Consider the following 12,459-nt stretch of genomic DNA (forward strand, 5'->3'; position numbering starts at 1 on the left):
TATATATATATATATATATATTATGGGCCTTCTCGAATCCTGTCCTCATTACAGTATCGCGTACTCTTTGCTCCATTTCTTCTTTGCTGAAAGTTAATTTCTGCATACAATCCTTCAATGCACTGTTAAGGTGAGTTAGCCTTCCATTTGCAGCTTCTCTCTGCTTTATAGATTCTTCTAACTCTTCCTTCAAACACATAATTTCAGCCTCCGCTTTCTTGTGAGCTAAATTTTGCATCAATTAACAAATTGCACAAAAGTTAGTTGGAAGGACTTTACAGAAACAGAAAAAAAAATTGAAAGAATCATCAATACAACATGAATAAACAAAGAAATACAGTTATTACCTGCAATGGCTTCTTCCGCCATTTTTGTGAACTTTGTGAGTAATTCATCTTTAGCGTTGCACTCATCGAGAGCAGATGTTAACTTCTCATCAAGGCTTCTCACCGATTCCTCCAGAACTTTTTCCTTTTCATTCTGAAGGATCTGAACCTGAACCCAAAATTACAACAAAGCTTCCTTCAATCTAAGGCAAATCTCATGTTTTAAGAAGTGGCATTTAAGAGTATCAGCAAATCAAATCATAATCAACTAGCTATGAGGTTTTGGATACAATTTACCTACACTTCTGCTAGGACATCCACTTCTTGGACAAGACTGGCTGACGTGAAACTTATAATCTAACAAATAATGTTATGCTTCTGACTTGAACATATCAGACATCATTACATTATGTAAGTCTAGAGAGTACCAAGATAATGCTGGTATTATCCTAATGCTAATAGCAGAGGTGATTGACATCAAAGTAAAGCAGTAGAGAGAAGGTAAGAACAATTGAAAGCAATATAATGCAAAGACCTAAGAAAGATGAAGGCAACATTCCTAATCATAAATTTACTCTAAAGATTATGGAAAACAACAGAAACTCCAGTAAGAAACTAGGAAAGGGTTAATTTACTCATTAATTCCTTAACCTTGAAATGAATTTTAATCCTAGAATAATGTAGTTACTGTTGTGTGGCCAGAAGTATGAACAAGGGCAAAATCAATGAACTTATAGGATTTGTTTAACTAATTGCAACTGGTTTTAACTAATTGCAACTTTCATAATTCATGATTGTGGAAGAAAGCAAAAATATATAATCATGTAGGAACTAGCAAATGCAGTAGGACAATCAGAAGTAGATAAGTTTTGACAGCACATTGTAAGTTAGACTTCATTAAGAATCTGCAGCATTGATGAATTTAATTAAAAAGGTAATGAAAGCTACTTCAAGCAGTAAAAGAACAAAGAAAAATCTTGAAATCTCCATTAAATAAGTAATTAAAGCTATCAATTCAACTTTATATCCTTGAGCCTAAGTAACGCTGTTATGTTTTCGGGTGAAAGCACGCGTCAAAGGGCGAGTAGGGTTATTGGGGTTGTCTATGTTGAGAGATAAATATAAGGAACAAAGATAATAGGAACGTTTTGAGAGTTTTCCCACCTCTTGATTTTAACTTAACTTCTTTCTTGCTTGTCCTTTTATTAGAATGAAAATCCCCTTTATATAAGAGGGTTACAAAGACTAGTAAAACATAAAAAGGAAAGGAAGACTAGCAAAAACATAAAAAGGAAAGGAGAATCACTAAAGATCCTTACCCTAATTATTTGCTATCTCTAAAGGAAATAAATCAATTCTAATAGTAAAGATAATAAATCAGTTATAATAATAAAGATATTCCCTTAATCATCATATCATTACTCCCCTCTTGGACATCAAGCTTGTCCTCAAGCTTGAAATCTAGAAAAGTGGGAATTGATTAGTCTGGGGTCGTTGCGTCAATTGGCTCATCGTCCCCTTCGCCATTAAAGCCAAGCATGTATAGTTGTTGTTTGCAACGATGGCCCTTTACCCATGGTTCATCACAATTATAGCAGAGGCCACGCTTTTGGCGCTCTATCATTTCTGTCGGGGAGAGTTTATGGAACTGAGGGCGTGATTGTGGCTGTTGGTGCACTGTTATGGCGCAACTAGGGGGTGTTTGGGATGGGAAAGTTTGTCGGGGAGGTGCATTGTGAAGCAGGAGGCCTTTACGAGCATAATCTCGTGCTATGTTAATGGCCTCATCAAGAGAAACTGGCCGCATCCTTTCAACATCTATACGTAGAACCTCATCAAGGCCGGCTGTGAACAGATTGACTTGTTGAGAATAAAGGACGTTGTCAGCTCTAGCGAGGAGGGTCTGGAAATCATCTATGAATTCGTCTAAATCCCGACCATGTTGTTTGAGGTTTGCCAGTTCACCTAACGGGTTGATGCTCCGGGGTGGTCCAAAACGGAGGGTGCATGCACCTTTGAATTGATTCCAAGAAAATTGTTGACCATCCTGCATGCGACGTTTGTACCACAGTTGGGCGCTATCGAACAGATAATACGCTGCTGTGGTAACCTTCTCATGATCAGAATGCGGTGATTTATCAAAGAACAACTCACAGCGATGGAGCCAAACAAGAGGGTCCCCTTTGCCATCAAAAGTGGGGAACTCCAATCTGGTGAATCGTGTAGCCGGAATGGGAGCAGCTGGCTGCGGCAGTGCAGTCTCCGGAGTGGCTTGGTTGCCATGAGAGGCTGCCACAGTTGTGGAAGTGGTGGCCTGCGATGTGAAGAAAGAGTGCACCATCTGGGAGAGATTGGTTACTGTTTCGGTTAGAGAGTCCACAGCTGCAGGAAGGTGTTCCAGTTTTTCGATGGATGCCTGGATAGCTCGGACCTCGTCCTGGAGTTTCTTGATATCGCCCATATTGACGCCCGGCAACGGAACCAAAATGTTATGTTTTCGGGTGAAAGCACGCGTCAAAGGGCGAGTAGGGTTATTGGGGTTGTCTATGTTGAGAGATAAATATAAGGAACAAAGATAATAGGAACGTTTTGAGAGTTTTCCCACCTCTTGATTTTAACTTAACTTCTTTCTTGCTTGTCCTTTTATTAGAATGAAAATCCCCTTTATATAAGAGGGTTACAAAGACTAGTAAAACATAAAAAGGAAAGGAAGACTAGCAAAAACATAAAAAGGAAAGGAGAATCACTAAAGATCCTTACCCTAATTATTTGCTATCTCTAAAGGAAATAAATCAATTCTAATAGTAAAGATAATAAATCAGTTATAATAATAAAGATATTCCCTTAATCATCATATCAAACGCACTCACTCATATTAAGCCCTTGCAATACCAATTACCAAATTCACAGAAACTCTGAATCCTTGAGAGAATTCGAGGATTTACCTTTTCGGGAGATACATTTGGAGTAAACAGAAACCGAACCAGCATAAAAGATGTCAACTGAGCAGGACCATTCGAGGCGTGAGAATCATTCCTAGAGAACAGATCCAATTCAACTCAGCCACTACATATGTGTACGTGTGTGCACTACAGAATCGAAATAGAGTACTATTGTATCCAAAGACATACCGCAATTCAGTAGGTGCCCACTATAGCACCACTATAGTGCTGAACCAGCATGATACAAGACGCTGATATTTGATTCGTTTGGTTAGCAGCTTTCACTTCATGAGAGCAACGAACCGAGTGTTCATAATGGATTCCCCCCAGTTTCTCAAGAACCATATTTTCTGCAAAATTCACAAGAGTAAAAACTAAAAACTAATGAAAATTAAGGAATATATTCTGGAGTATTATTAAGCTAAAAGATTTAAAAACCCAACCAATTATATCAGAACATAGTCTTTCTACTGATAATATAAGTCGTAAACTTTCACTATGCCTGTGGAACTCCTGAATATGGATCCCTTGCATCCTTCAAATGCTACTAACAAAACAACTAATAAATATTGTCTGCAAAACTTAAAATTACAATTTTAAAAAGTAAAGAAGTGGATTGCAAATCCAGACCTGGAGGAGGTTATTCATAATTATGGTTCCATCTCCAACATTAGCCTGAACAATATATAGAAATGCAATACGATTCATTCATAGATATCAAATTGATGGTATTATGTAAGGAGTGCAACTATTCAAATTAAAGATGGCAATCAAATCTGAAACTCACCAAAATGCATTTTCCTCGACATTAGGAGCAAAAGTAGACCATCATTGGAGGATCCGGGAGAGGGCCATCTGGAAGACTGGAACATCTGAAGAATGCCATCACAATAAATAAAATGCCTAAGTATCCCATTCTAATGACAAATCAGAACTTTACCTTAACATAAGCATCACCCCCAAGCTTATAAACCAGGCCATCAACTTTTGCTGCTGTAAAATGTCTCTTAGCCTGAAGCACCCCAGAAGATTCATCTTGGCTGCACCACCAATTAATTACAAATTTATTATATTATCTAATCAGAGCATACACAAAACACTACAAAAATCTAAATCTTTGATTGAATAAATGCATTAAAACAAAACATAAATGGAGCACTCACCGGCAGAGGAAATTTACCTAGTTATACTACTAATTCCACCATTTGATTTCTCAGTGCCCTATAACCAGAAACATTTAATCAAGAAATGCATAGCAAAACACAACAGAATAAACAAAAACAATAAAGTAACTCAATTTAAAACGCATCAAGCCAATAAATAAGAAGAGAACAAATGCAATTCCAAGCTCAAACCTACTGGTAGCGGTGAGGCCACCCCTGCTTCGCTTCCTCTTGGACAAAAGTTCATATAACATAAACAAACAACTAGAGAAGTAAAATTTCTGCAGAACAAAGTAAATAAATTCAAATCTTAAATAAAGCAGTAAGCTAAATAAGTTCAGACAGATAATCGGTATAAAATTTCAATCCTAAAAGAAATCTAGACAAAATCAGTTCAGAGAAGTGAAATGGATGTGAGTATGCAACAGATCAGCGAATAAATCAATAAGACAGTAGAAATGCCTAACCTTCTCCATTCCCTGAGAGCAAATCCTTCCTCTTGCATTTCCGATGGCGGCGGCAGAACTGGTGCATTAGAAGTCGCAAAAGCATCTACGAACGGCTTCTCATCGGATCGGAGGAGCCTCTAGAAGCGTAGATTGGCGGCGAAACGAAGATCGTCGAGCCGTTGTCAGCAGACGGATTCAGGAAACCATCGTCGAATGGAGGATTCGAAGCGTTGGACTGAGAACAGCTGAGGGGCAGACGGAGAAGACTGAGCGATGAACAGAGCTGAGCGGCGATGGTAGTCTAGGTGAGTGACAGATGCGAGAGCTATTTTAGGAGAGGAGTGAGAACAGCTGTAGGGCGGAAATGAAATGAAATGAGGGTCATGTTAAGTGTCAAACTCTAAACTTTACCAATATATACAATAATAATTTCTATTCTATTGAAGAGAGAAAAAAAAAAAAAAAAAAGAATTTCCGATCTTTCGACGGGAAATTAAAATAATTTCACTTTTTGCGACCATTCTTTTGAGTGGTCGGAAAAGTGGTCAGAAATATGATAATTTCCAGCAGTGAGAGAAACAATATTATAAATGTCTCTCATATTAAAAGATGTAATCAACATTAAAATTATTGAAATATGTCTTTCTCGTGCATTAAACAGTTTATATTAGTTTTTTAAATTTAGCTGCGGGGGGGGGGGGTTATGGTCTTTAGCGTAGAGCTTCTTTGGTGGCCATTACATCTAAGGAGCTCAAGTAAGGTGGTTCAAATCTAATATTATCTAAAAAGAGATAGGTGACAATACATGAGGTCGGACAGTCATCAATTCTAATATTATCTAAAATAGTCAAAAGAAAGTTCATACAAGACTGGCCATAATTTCTTTCAACCATGTAATTATATGAGCTACTCCTCATCTCTAAATATTTTACATGTATAAACACTCTTTCTCATTATTATTTTTGCATTTGCCACTTTAATCACACAATTACTTACTACTAGCTTAATAGTGTGTGTTAATTGAATTGGCGCAATTCTACCCAAACTTGTTTGACAATGACCGGGTAATTACAAAGTTTAAAGGTTGATTTTCTGTGAGAGTTAGTTGCTTTTGGACTTCTCAGTTTGAACTCATAAACTACTGGCAACATAATCTAAACTAGGGCCACAAGAAGTTGTTCACACATGCATTCAACTATATATATGAACAATCTAAGCTAGGATCATAAGGTGAACTTTATTTAAAACACACGTTCAAACAACCTAAATTAGGTTATAAGGCACTTCACTTAAAATGCGTCGGTCAGCTATGGGCAACCGCGTTCAGTTATAGACAACCTAAACTAGGACCCGAAATGCAACTCCCAGCAATATAATTTAAACTCTAGGGTCACACTGCAGCCTTTCTAGTAAATTATTAAAGCTCAAGTTGGTTGATCAGGATAAAATCGATTAATCTTACAAGAATATGCTTGACACGCAAGCAAATGATGAGAATATTCACCATAAATACATAAGTTTTCCATCAATTTCTTGTTGTAAGTTGTAACCTCGGAGCCTAGTAATAAACGCCATAAGATTCATACAACCTTAGCTTGTCATAGAGAAAATCAACTCATCCGATGCATATATAACACCACCAGATTATCATATCATTACCTCATCGGCGATATATACAGAAGCAGAAACTTCGTTACAGCTAATAATAATGTCGTCGTCCAACAATCTCGCAGTGCTGAATGCGCTGGACTCCGCCCGGACACAGTGGTACCACGTCACCGCCATTGTGATCGCCGGAATGGGTTTCTTCACCGACGCCTACGATCTCTTCTGCATCTCCACCGTCTCGAAGCTTCTGGGCCGGTTGTATTTCTACAGGGGCAGCGGCCCCGGGAAGCTCTCCCATTTCGCTAACAATACGGTCATCGGAGTGGCTCTCGTCGGCACACTTTCCGGCCAGTTAGTGTTCGGTTGGCTGGGGGATAAGCTCGGCCGGAAAAAAGTCTACGGGATTACACTTATTCTCATGGTTATCTGCGCCATCTGCTCCGGCCTTTCCTTGGGCTCCAGCCCCGCCGCCGTGATCGGAACGCTCTGTTTCTTCCGGTTCTGGCTGGGTTTCGGGATCGGCGGGGACTATCCTCTCTCCGCCACGATCATGTCGGAGTACGCCAACAAGAAGACCCGAGGCGCCTTCATTGCGGCGGTTTTCGCCATGCAAGGCGTCGGGATCATCTTCGCCGGCCTTGTCTCCATGATTGTCGCCAGTATTTTTCTCCATTTTTACGGCGGCCCGGCCGCCGACGTGGACGGGGTGTTTGCCACGGAGCCGGAGGCGGATTACGTGTGGAGAATCGTGCTGATGATGGGAGCCCTCCCGGCGCTTCTGACGTATTACTGGCGAATGAAGATGCCGGAGACGGGGCGGTACACGGCGATTATACAGGGGAACGCCAAGCAGGCCGCCATAGATATGGGGAAAGTTCTCGACATCGAAATCCAAGCGGATAACGATAAATTGTCACAGTTCAAAGCCGCTAATAGCTACAAACTATTTTCCGACGAGTTTTGGCAACGCCACGGCCTTCACTTGGTCGGAACGATGAGCACGTGGTTCTTACTGGATATCGCTTTCTACAGCCAAAATCTCACCCAAAAAGATATCTTTCCGGTGATGCATCTAACGGATCCTCCGAAACAAGTCGGCGCGTTGAAGGAAATGTTCCAGGTTTCACGCGCCATGTTCGTGATCGCCCTGTTCGGGACTTTCCCCGGCTACTGGTTCACCGTCTTCTTCATCGAAAAAATCGGGAGATTTAACATCCAGGTCGTCGGATTCTTCATGATGTCGTTGTTCATGGCGATCATCGGAGTCAAGTACGATTACCTCAAGGAGCCGGAGAATCGGTGGACGTTCGCGACGCTTTACGGGCTGACGTTTTTCTTCGCGAATTTCGGTCCGAACAGCACGACGTTTGTTCTCCCGGCGGAGCTTTTTCCGACGAGGGTGAGGTCCACGTGCCACGCCCTCAGCGCCGCCGCGGGGAAGGCGGGGGCGATGGTGAGCGCGTTCGGAGTGCAGTACTACACGCAGGACGGAGACTCGAAGAAGATCAAGAAGGCTATGCTTCTGTTGGCGTTTACTAACATGCTGGGATTCGGTTGCAGTTTCTTGCTGACGGAGACGAAAGGGAGGTCGCTGGAGGAAATCTCCGGGGAGGATGGCGGCGGAGAGACGGAGACGCCGGTGACGGATAGAACGCCGCCGCCGCCAGGCCACAGGGAAGCAGATTGGGAGTGATTTTGGTAGATTAGGAAGTGTATCAGTTTGAACGTAATAAGCGGGTGCACTTGATGTATTGTATGTATGTGTGTGTCAGCATCCTTATGAATAATATGTGGAGTTGTAATGAGCATACACATTTTAACTTTTTAAGGGGGAATTTTTCTTTTATTCCCTTTGTATTTTCATGGGATTTGTTTTTTTTTTTTTTTTTAAGCAAAGGATTTAGAGGCCATCATGTTAGAGTTTTGATAGTATTTTGGTTTGAAAAGTTTACCAACCATTGAATCAGGTGTTTGCAGTAACATCCAAAGTTATTTGTCCAACATAGGCACTGTTTTGCTAAAAAATTGGCCTATAGGCCAATTTTGGCTTATTTGACCATTATTAATTGTTTAATTTAGTTAAAATATCAATAGAAATGTTTGGTTAATTAGTTGTTTGTAATTCCAAAAGGCTAAAATTCCAAAAACTACTCCAAGTAACTTTTTCAATTAGCTTTTTGAGAAAAGAAATTATACCAAACAGCTATCAGCTAACCGCTAATTTACCAAACATTTTTCTACAATCATCTAATGTTATCAACTATTTATACCCTTTAATTAACACAATCAGCTAACAACAAACAGCTATCAACTAACAGTCATTTTACCAAACAGGGTCATAGACTTTGTGGTCTAGTGACAAGGTTACTATCCTGTATGGAAGGATACTGCATAGTAACAGAATCACTAGTACTCAAAAAAAGTCTAGTGGTTAAAATGAGCTAAATTTGTCCGGTCAAATTTTATAAATGATATGCTCAAACTAAGAATGTCAATATGTAGTTCATGTTGGGAGTGTAACTTATAACATTTTGATTACTAAGTTAATAATCTGATTAACTTGGATAGGTTGCTTGGCCAAACAATGCAATAATTGTCATGCAAAAAAATTGAATTGTATTTAGTTGGTTTCATTGATCACTATAAAGTTTTGCTCTTGCAACTGTTTGAAGTTCGAATCCAACTTAAAATTTGAGGGCAGTTGAGAGACTTCAATTGAGGTGATGGAGGCTTATCCTGAGGACTAACGAGATGATTTACTATTTACTTTATCGAAAGAAACTTTGACCGATTAAAGGTGATGTAGACTTTTTATATACGAAATGTACATGCAAAATGTGGGGACTTAAGAACTGACGAAATAATTCACAATTTACCTCATTCAAAGGCTTATGGGCTCATGGGCATGACTTATAGTTTGAAAAATCTAATGTATCAAACAAACCAGTCGTTATATTATAGACCGCATGCACCGCGGTAAAAAACGACGCCGTTTCTTTAAGTAAAGAAACGGCCCGCCGTTAGAGTTAATAGAATTCGCTTATTTGGAGTATTAACACCAACTGACACTATAGTATATCTAAACCGACACTGCAGTTATATCAAAATGATACTGTAGTTATAGTGAAATGAAACTGCAGTGTATATAAAATGAAAGTGAATAACATTTCATATATTTGAGTGTATATTGTACAATGAAGCTATAATTATATCAAAATGATCATGTAGTTGTGTTTTAATAAAACTATAGTGTATATAAAATAAAATTAAATAACATTTTCACATATTTGAGTCTATAAATATCGAATGAAACTATAATTACACCGAAATGAAATTGTAATTGTGTTGAACTGAAACTGCAGTGTATACAAAATGACATTGAATAATAGGACTACTTTTTACAAAAAGGTGCAAAAAGGCGGAAACAAACACGGTTTATTTTCATTTAAGAAAAAAAGACGCGCGGTGCATAATATAATTTGCCAAACAAACAAATAAATAAAGAAATGAATATATAAAATACTGGGTAACGGAGTACCTAACCCTAGAAAATACAGAAAACAGTTGTATTCCGGAGGATTGTTTGTCCTCGTCTTTTCCTCCATGAAATGGGAAATGGAGGTGGAAGAGAAAGAGATCGAAGTTGTGCTGGAGAAAATTTGGGATTTGCACGATAAGTTTAGCGACGCAATTCACTCCATCTCCCGAGCTCACTTCCTCAGCTCCGTCAAGTCTCGCGGCAAAACCGAGGATTTCCACTTTCCCCACCGGCCAAGGAAGAAGCCGGAGGCGGATTCCTATCAGAGAGCGCACAATAAAGAAGTTAGGAACGACGGAAACAAGGCTTCCGGGTTCGTCTTTGTGAAGGAGTTCCGAGTTGGCGATGAGGATGACTCGGCTGCGGTTCGTGAAGCTAAGAGCCTAAACGCCATCCGAACCGCCCTCGAAAACCTCGAAGACCAGCTCGAATTCCTCCATGTAAGCTCTCCAACTTCTTTTAATTTCTGAATTCCAGTTTTATATTCCGTAAATTTTTCGTTTTGTTGTACACTGCATATGCTATGCAGAAAATATGAATTTGTTAACATTTCCCCCCATAGATATGTGAAATTCTTGGCTGCATATACCCTATTTGATTCTGAATCGACTAACCTGATGTGATTTATCTGCTTTTAAAGTTATTTAAGCATAGTGATATTATAGTTGTGCATTGAGGGAAGGTAGAAAGATAGATATGTTGTTTTAAAGTTTTCAATTAATCCAGACAATGACTAGACTTAGCCCTTAGGCTTCTTGAATTGCTGGAGTTCCCATTTATTTTCACTCACTGATTCAGCTTCTTAGGTGCCGGAATATATTGGGCATAGTGATGTGTCAAAATCGATAAGTTAATGCAGATGTAGGAGGTCTTTTTCGTTTATTCGGTAATCTAATTCTGTTTCCTTCAAAATATATTGAGGTGTTTTGCTTTGCAGACCATGCAAACGCATCAACGGGCAGAGAGAGATGTTGTGCTTGCTCGCATAGAACAAAGCCGCATTCTCCTTGCATTGAGATTGGCAGAGCATCAGGGTAAAAGGTATAAATGTATAGAAGAAGCTCAAGCACTGGTTTGTGATGTTAAGGATGCCAGTCATTTCGTTTCACCTGAAAGCCTTTCTGGTAATGCACACTGTGAGGATTTTGTTGCACGGGATGGGAAGAGATCAAATGTGTTTCTTAATGTTCTCTTTTCTAGTTTCAATTTCGTCAAGCAGTCCCTTAGACTAGATCATGTGGGTGGGGTGCTTGGAAACGCAGCCCTGGTTGCAATTAGTATGCTAGCATTAATGCATCTGCAACAAGCAGGTTGCAAAGAAAAATTCGTTTTGGCCCTTCCACAAAGACACGAAGATGTTATCTACAACAGAAATCTGACCAAAGTCTCTCAACCCACAGGTTCATCATCTAGTCGTTTGTCAGAGTTGAACGTGTTGTCAGCTAGGGGCTAGACTGAAAATAATATTATAAACTCTTTTCTCTTCTTGGGTTGACTGGATGAGTTGCTTCAAATGTTGTTAATTCGGTAGAGAGAGGCTGCATATGTGATGACAAATACCCAAATAGGTTAAGCCTAGGAATTTTCATCATCTTGAGTATCGAAATGATGCATTGATTGTTATTCTCTTTGGTGATACAATGTCAGTCCGGTCCTTTCCACTACACAGCAAGATTTCATTGTATATAACTATAAACTTTCATTCATTTGTATCTGTGCGAAACGTGCAACTCTTTATGTATGCAGGTAACAGTTGATTTATTGAAAGTTGTGTTCTTGCGATTATCTTGTGAAACCCTGTTACATTCTAAGCCTTTATCGCTTTTGTTCGATTGCACTTCGCTAATGTTGTACCTGTAAATCACAAGTAGACATCTATAGATTGTGTTTGAAATTGAGCTTGTGCCTTGTGAAAACTCTTGATAATAGTGTTCTGCATTGTGTTTGATTATGTAAGTGTTTTCAGCTGTTTACTTGCCCTGTGTCCTGTGTTACATAAGTTGATCTCTGGGCTCTGTTTAGTCCAAGCCCAAATTTACATTGTTGATTTGAATCATCAGGCCTAACCCTCTTCCATTTTAGTCTAATTGGACCAGCCTTCAGTTTTGGGTTAGGATTGACATCTCTATGTGAATGTAATTGAGACATCATTTTCAGGTAAGGTGTGGAAAGATCATTTAGCAACTACTGGAAAATATAGTAAACAATTGTTGTCAATTATGGGCAACCTAGTAAACCACTTTGTGGTCTTAACCAGCTTACCCGCAACCACTACTTGAGGGTGTGCATTGGGTAATCTTGTCTCATGACTCTAGCTGACAAAGAATCACAGGGAGGTAAATCAGTTTAAGTTGTACATAGTTGATCACTCAAACCAAGAAAGTTAATAGGTTGTTTCGACTATGAGTTGAACTTGTAACCACAGTGTGAACT

At 39.4% G+C, this 12,459-nt stretch overlaps 2 protein-coding genes and 1 long non-coding RNA gene across 3 annotated transcripts; 2 read left to right on the plus strand and 1 right to left on the minus strand.

Annotated features, from left to right (window-relative positions):
• LOC109193836 lies at positions 1–5,269 on the minus strand. Its single transcript, XR_002056344.1, has 9 exons — positions 4,624–5,269; positions 4,432–4,489; positions 4,209–4,308; positions 4,056–4,140; positions 3,899–3,943; positions 3,458–3,618; positions 3,272–3,362; positions 348–529; positions 1–225 (listed from the first exon to the last, which is right to left on the minus strand). It is a non-coding gene; the product is annotated as an uncharacterized LOC109193836 (long non-coding RNA).
• A 1,185-nt stretch (positions 5,270–6,454) lies between these two features.
• Positions 6,455–8,351, plus strand: LOC109193951 (inorganic phosphate transporter 1-11-like). Its single transcript, XM_019344782.1, has one exon. It carries the CDS (start codon positions 6,589–6,591, stop codon positions 8,179–8,181), a length of 1,593 nt encoding a protein of 530 aa, XP_019200327.1. The 5' UTR covers positions 6,455–6,588; the 3' UTR covers positions 8,182–8,351.
• Positions 8,352–10,017: 1,666 nt separating this feature from the next.
• LOC109146531 (plastid division protein PDV1-like) lies at positions 10,018–11,811 on the plus strand. The gene is made up of 2 exons (XM_019294197.1): positions 10,018–10,466; positions 10,964–11,811. Exons 1-2 carry the CDS (start codon positions 10,092–10,094, stop codon positions 11,477–11,479), a joined length of 891 nt encoding a protein of 296 aa, XP_019149742.1. The 5' UTR covers positions 10,018–10,091; the 3' UTR covers positions 11,480–11,811.
• The last annotated feature ends 648 nt before the right edge of the window (positions 11,812–12,459 follow it).

The sequence above is a fragment of the Ipomoea nil genome, unplaced genomic scaffold, assembly GCF_001879475.1.
Source record: "Ipomoea nil cultivar Tokyo-kokei standard unplaced genomic scaffold, Asagao_1.1 scaffold1932, whole genome shotgun sequence".
NCBI classification, from domain to species: Eukaryota; Viridiplantae; Streptophyta; class Magnoliopsida; order Solanales; family Convolvulaceae; genus Ipomoea; species Ipomoea nil.

Excerpts from the sequence above, each read along its gene's own strand:
- LOC109193951 (XM_019344782.1), top strand. The coding sequence starts at position 6,589 with ATGTCGTCGTCCAACAATCTCGCAGTGCTGAATGCGCTGGACTCCGCC.
- LOC109146531 (XM_019294197.1), top strand. The coding sequence starts at position 10,092 with ATGAAATGGGAAATGGAGGTGGAAGAGAAAGAGATCGAAGTTGTGCTG. Across the intron at positions 10,467-10,963 it reads ACCAGCTCGAATTCCTCCAT|ACCATGCAAACGCATCAACG; the intron begins GTAAGCTCTCCA and ends TTTGCTTTGCAG.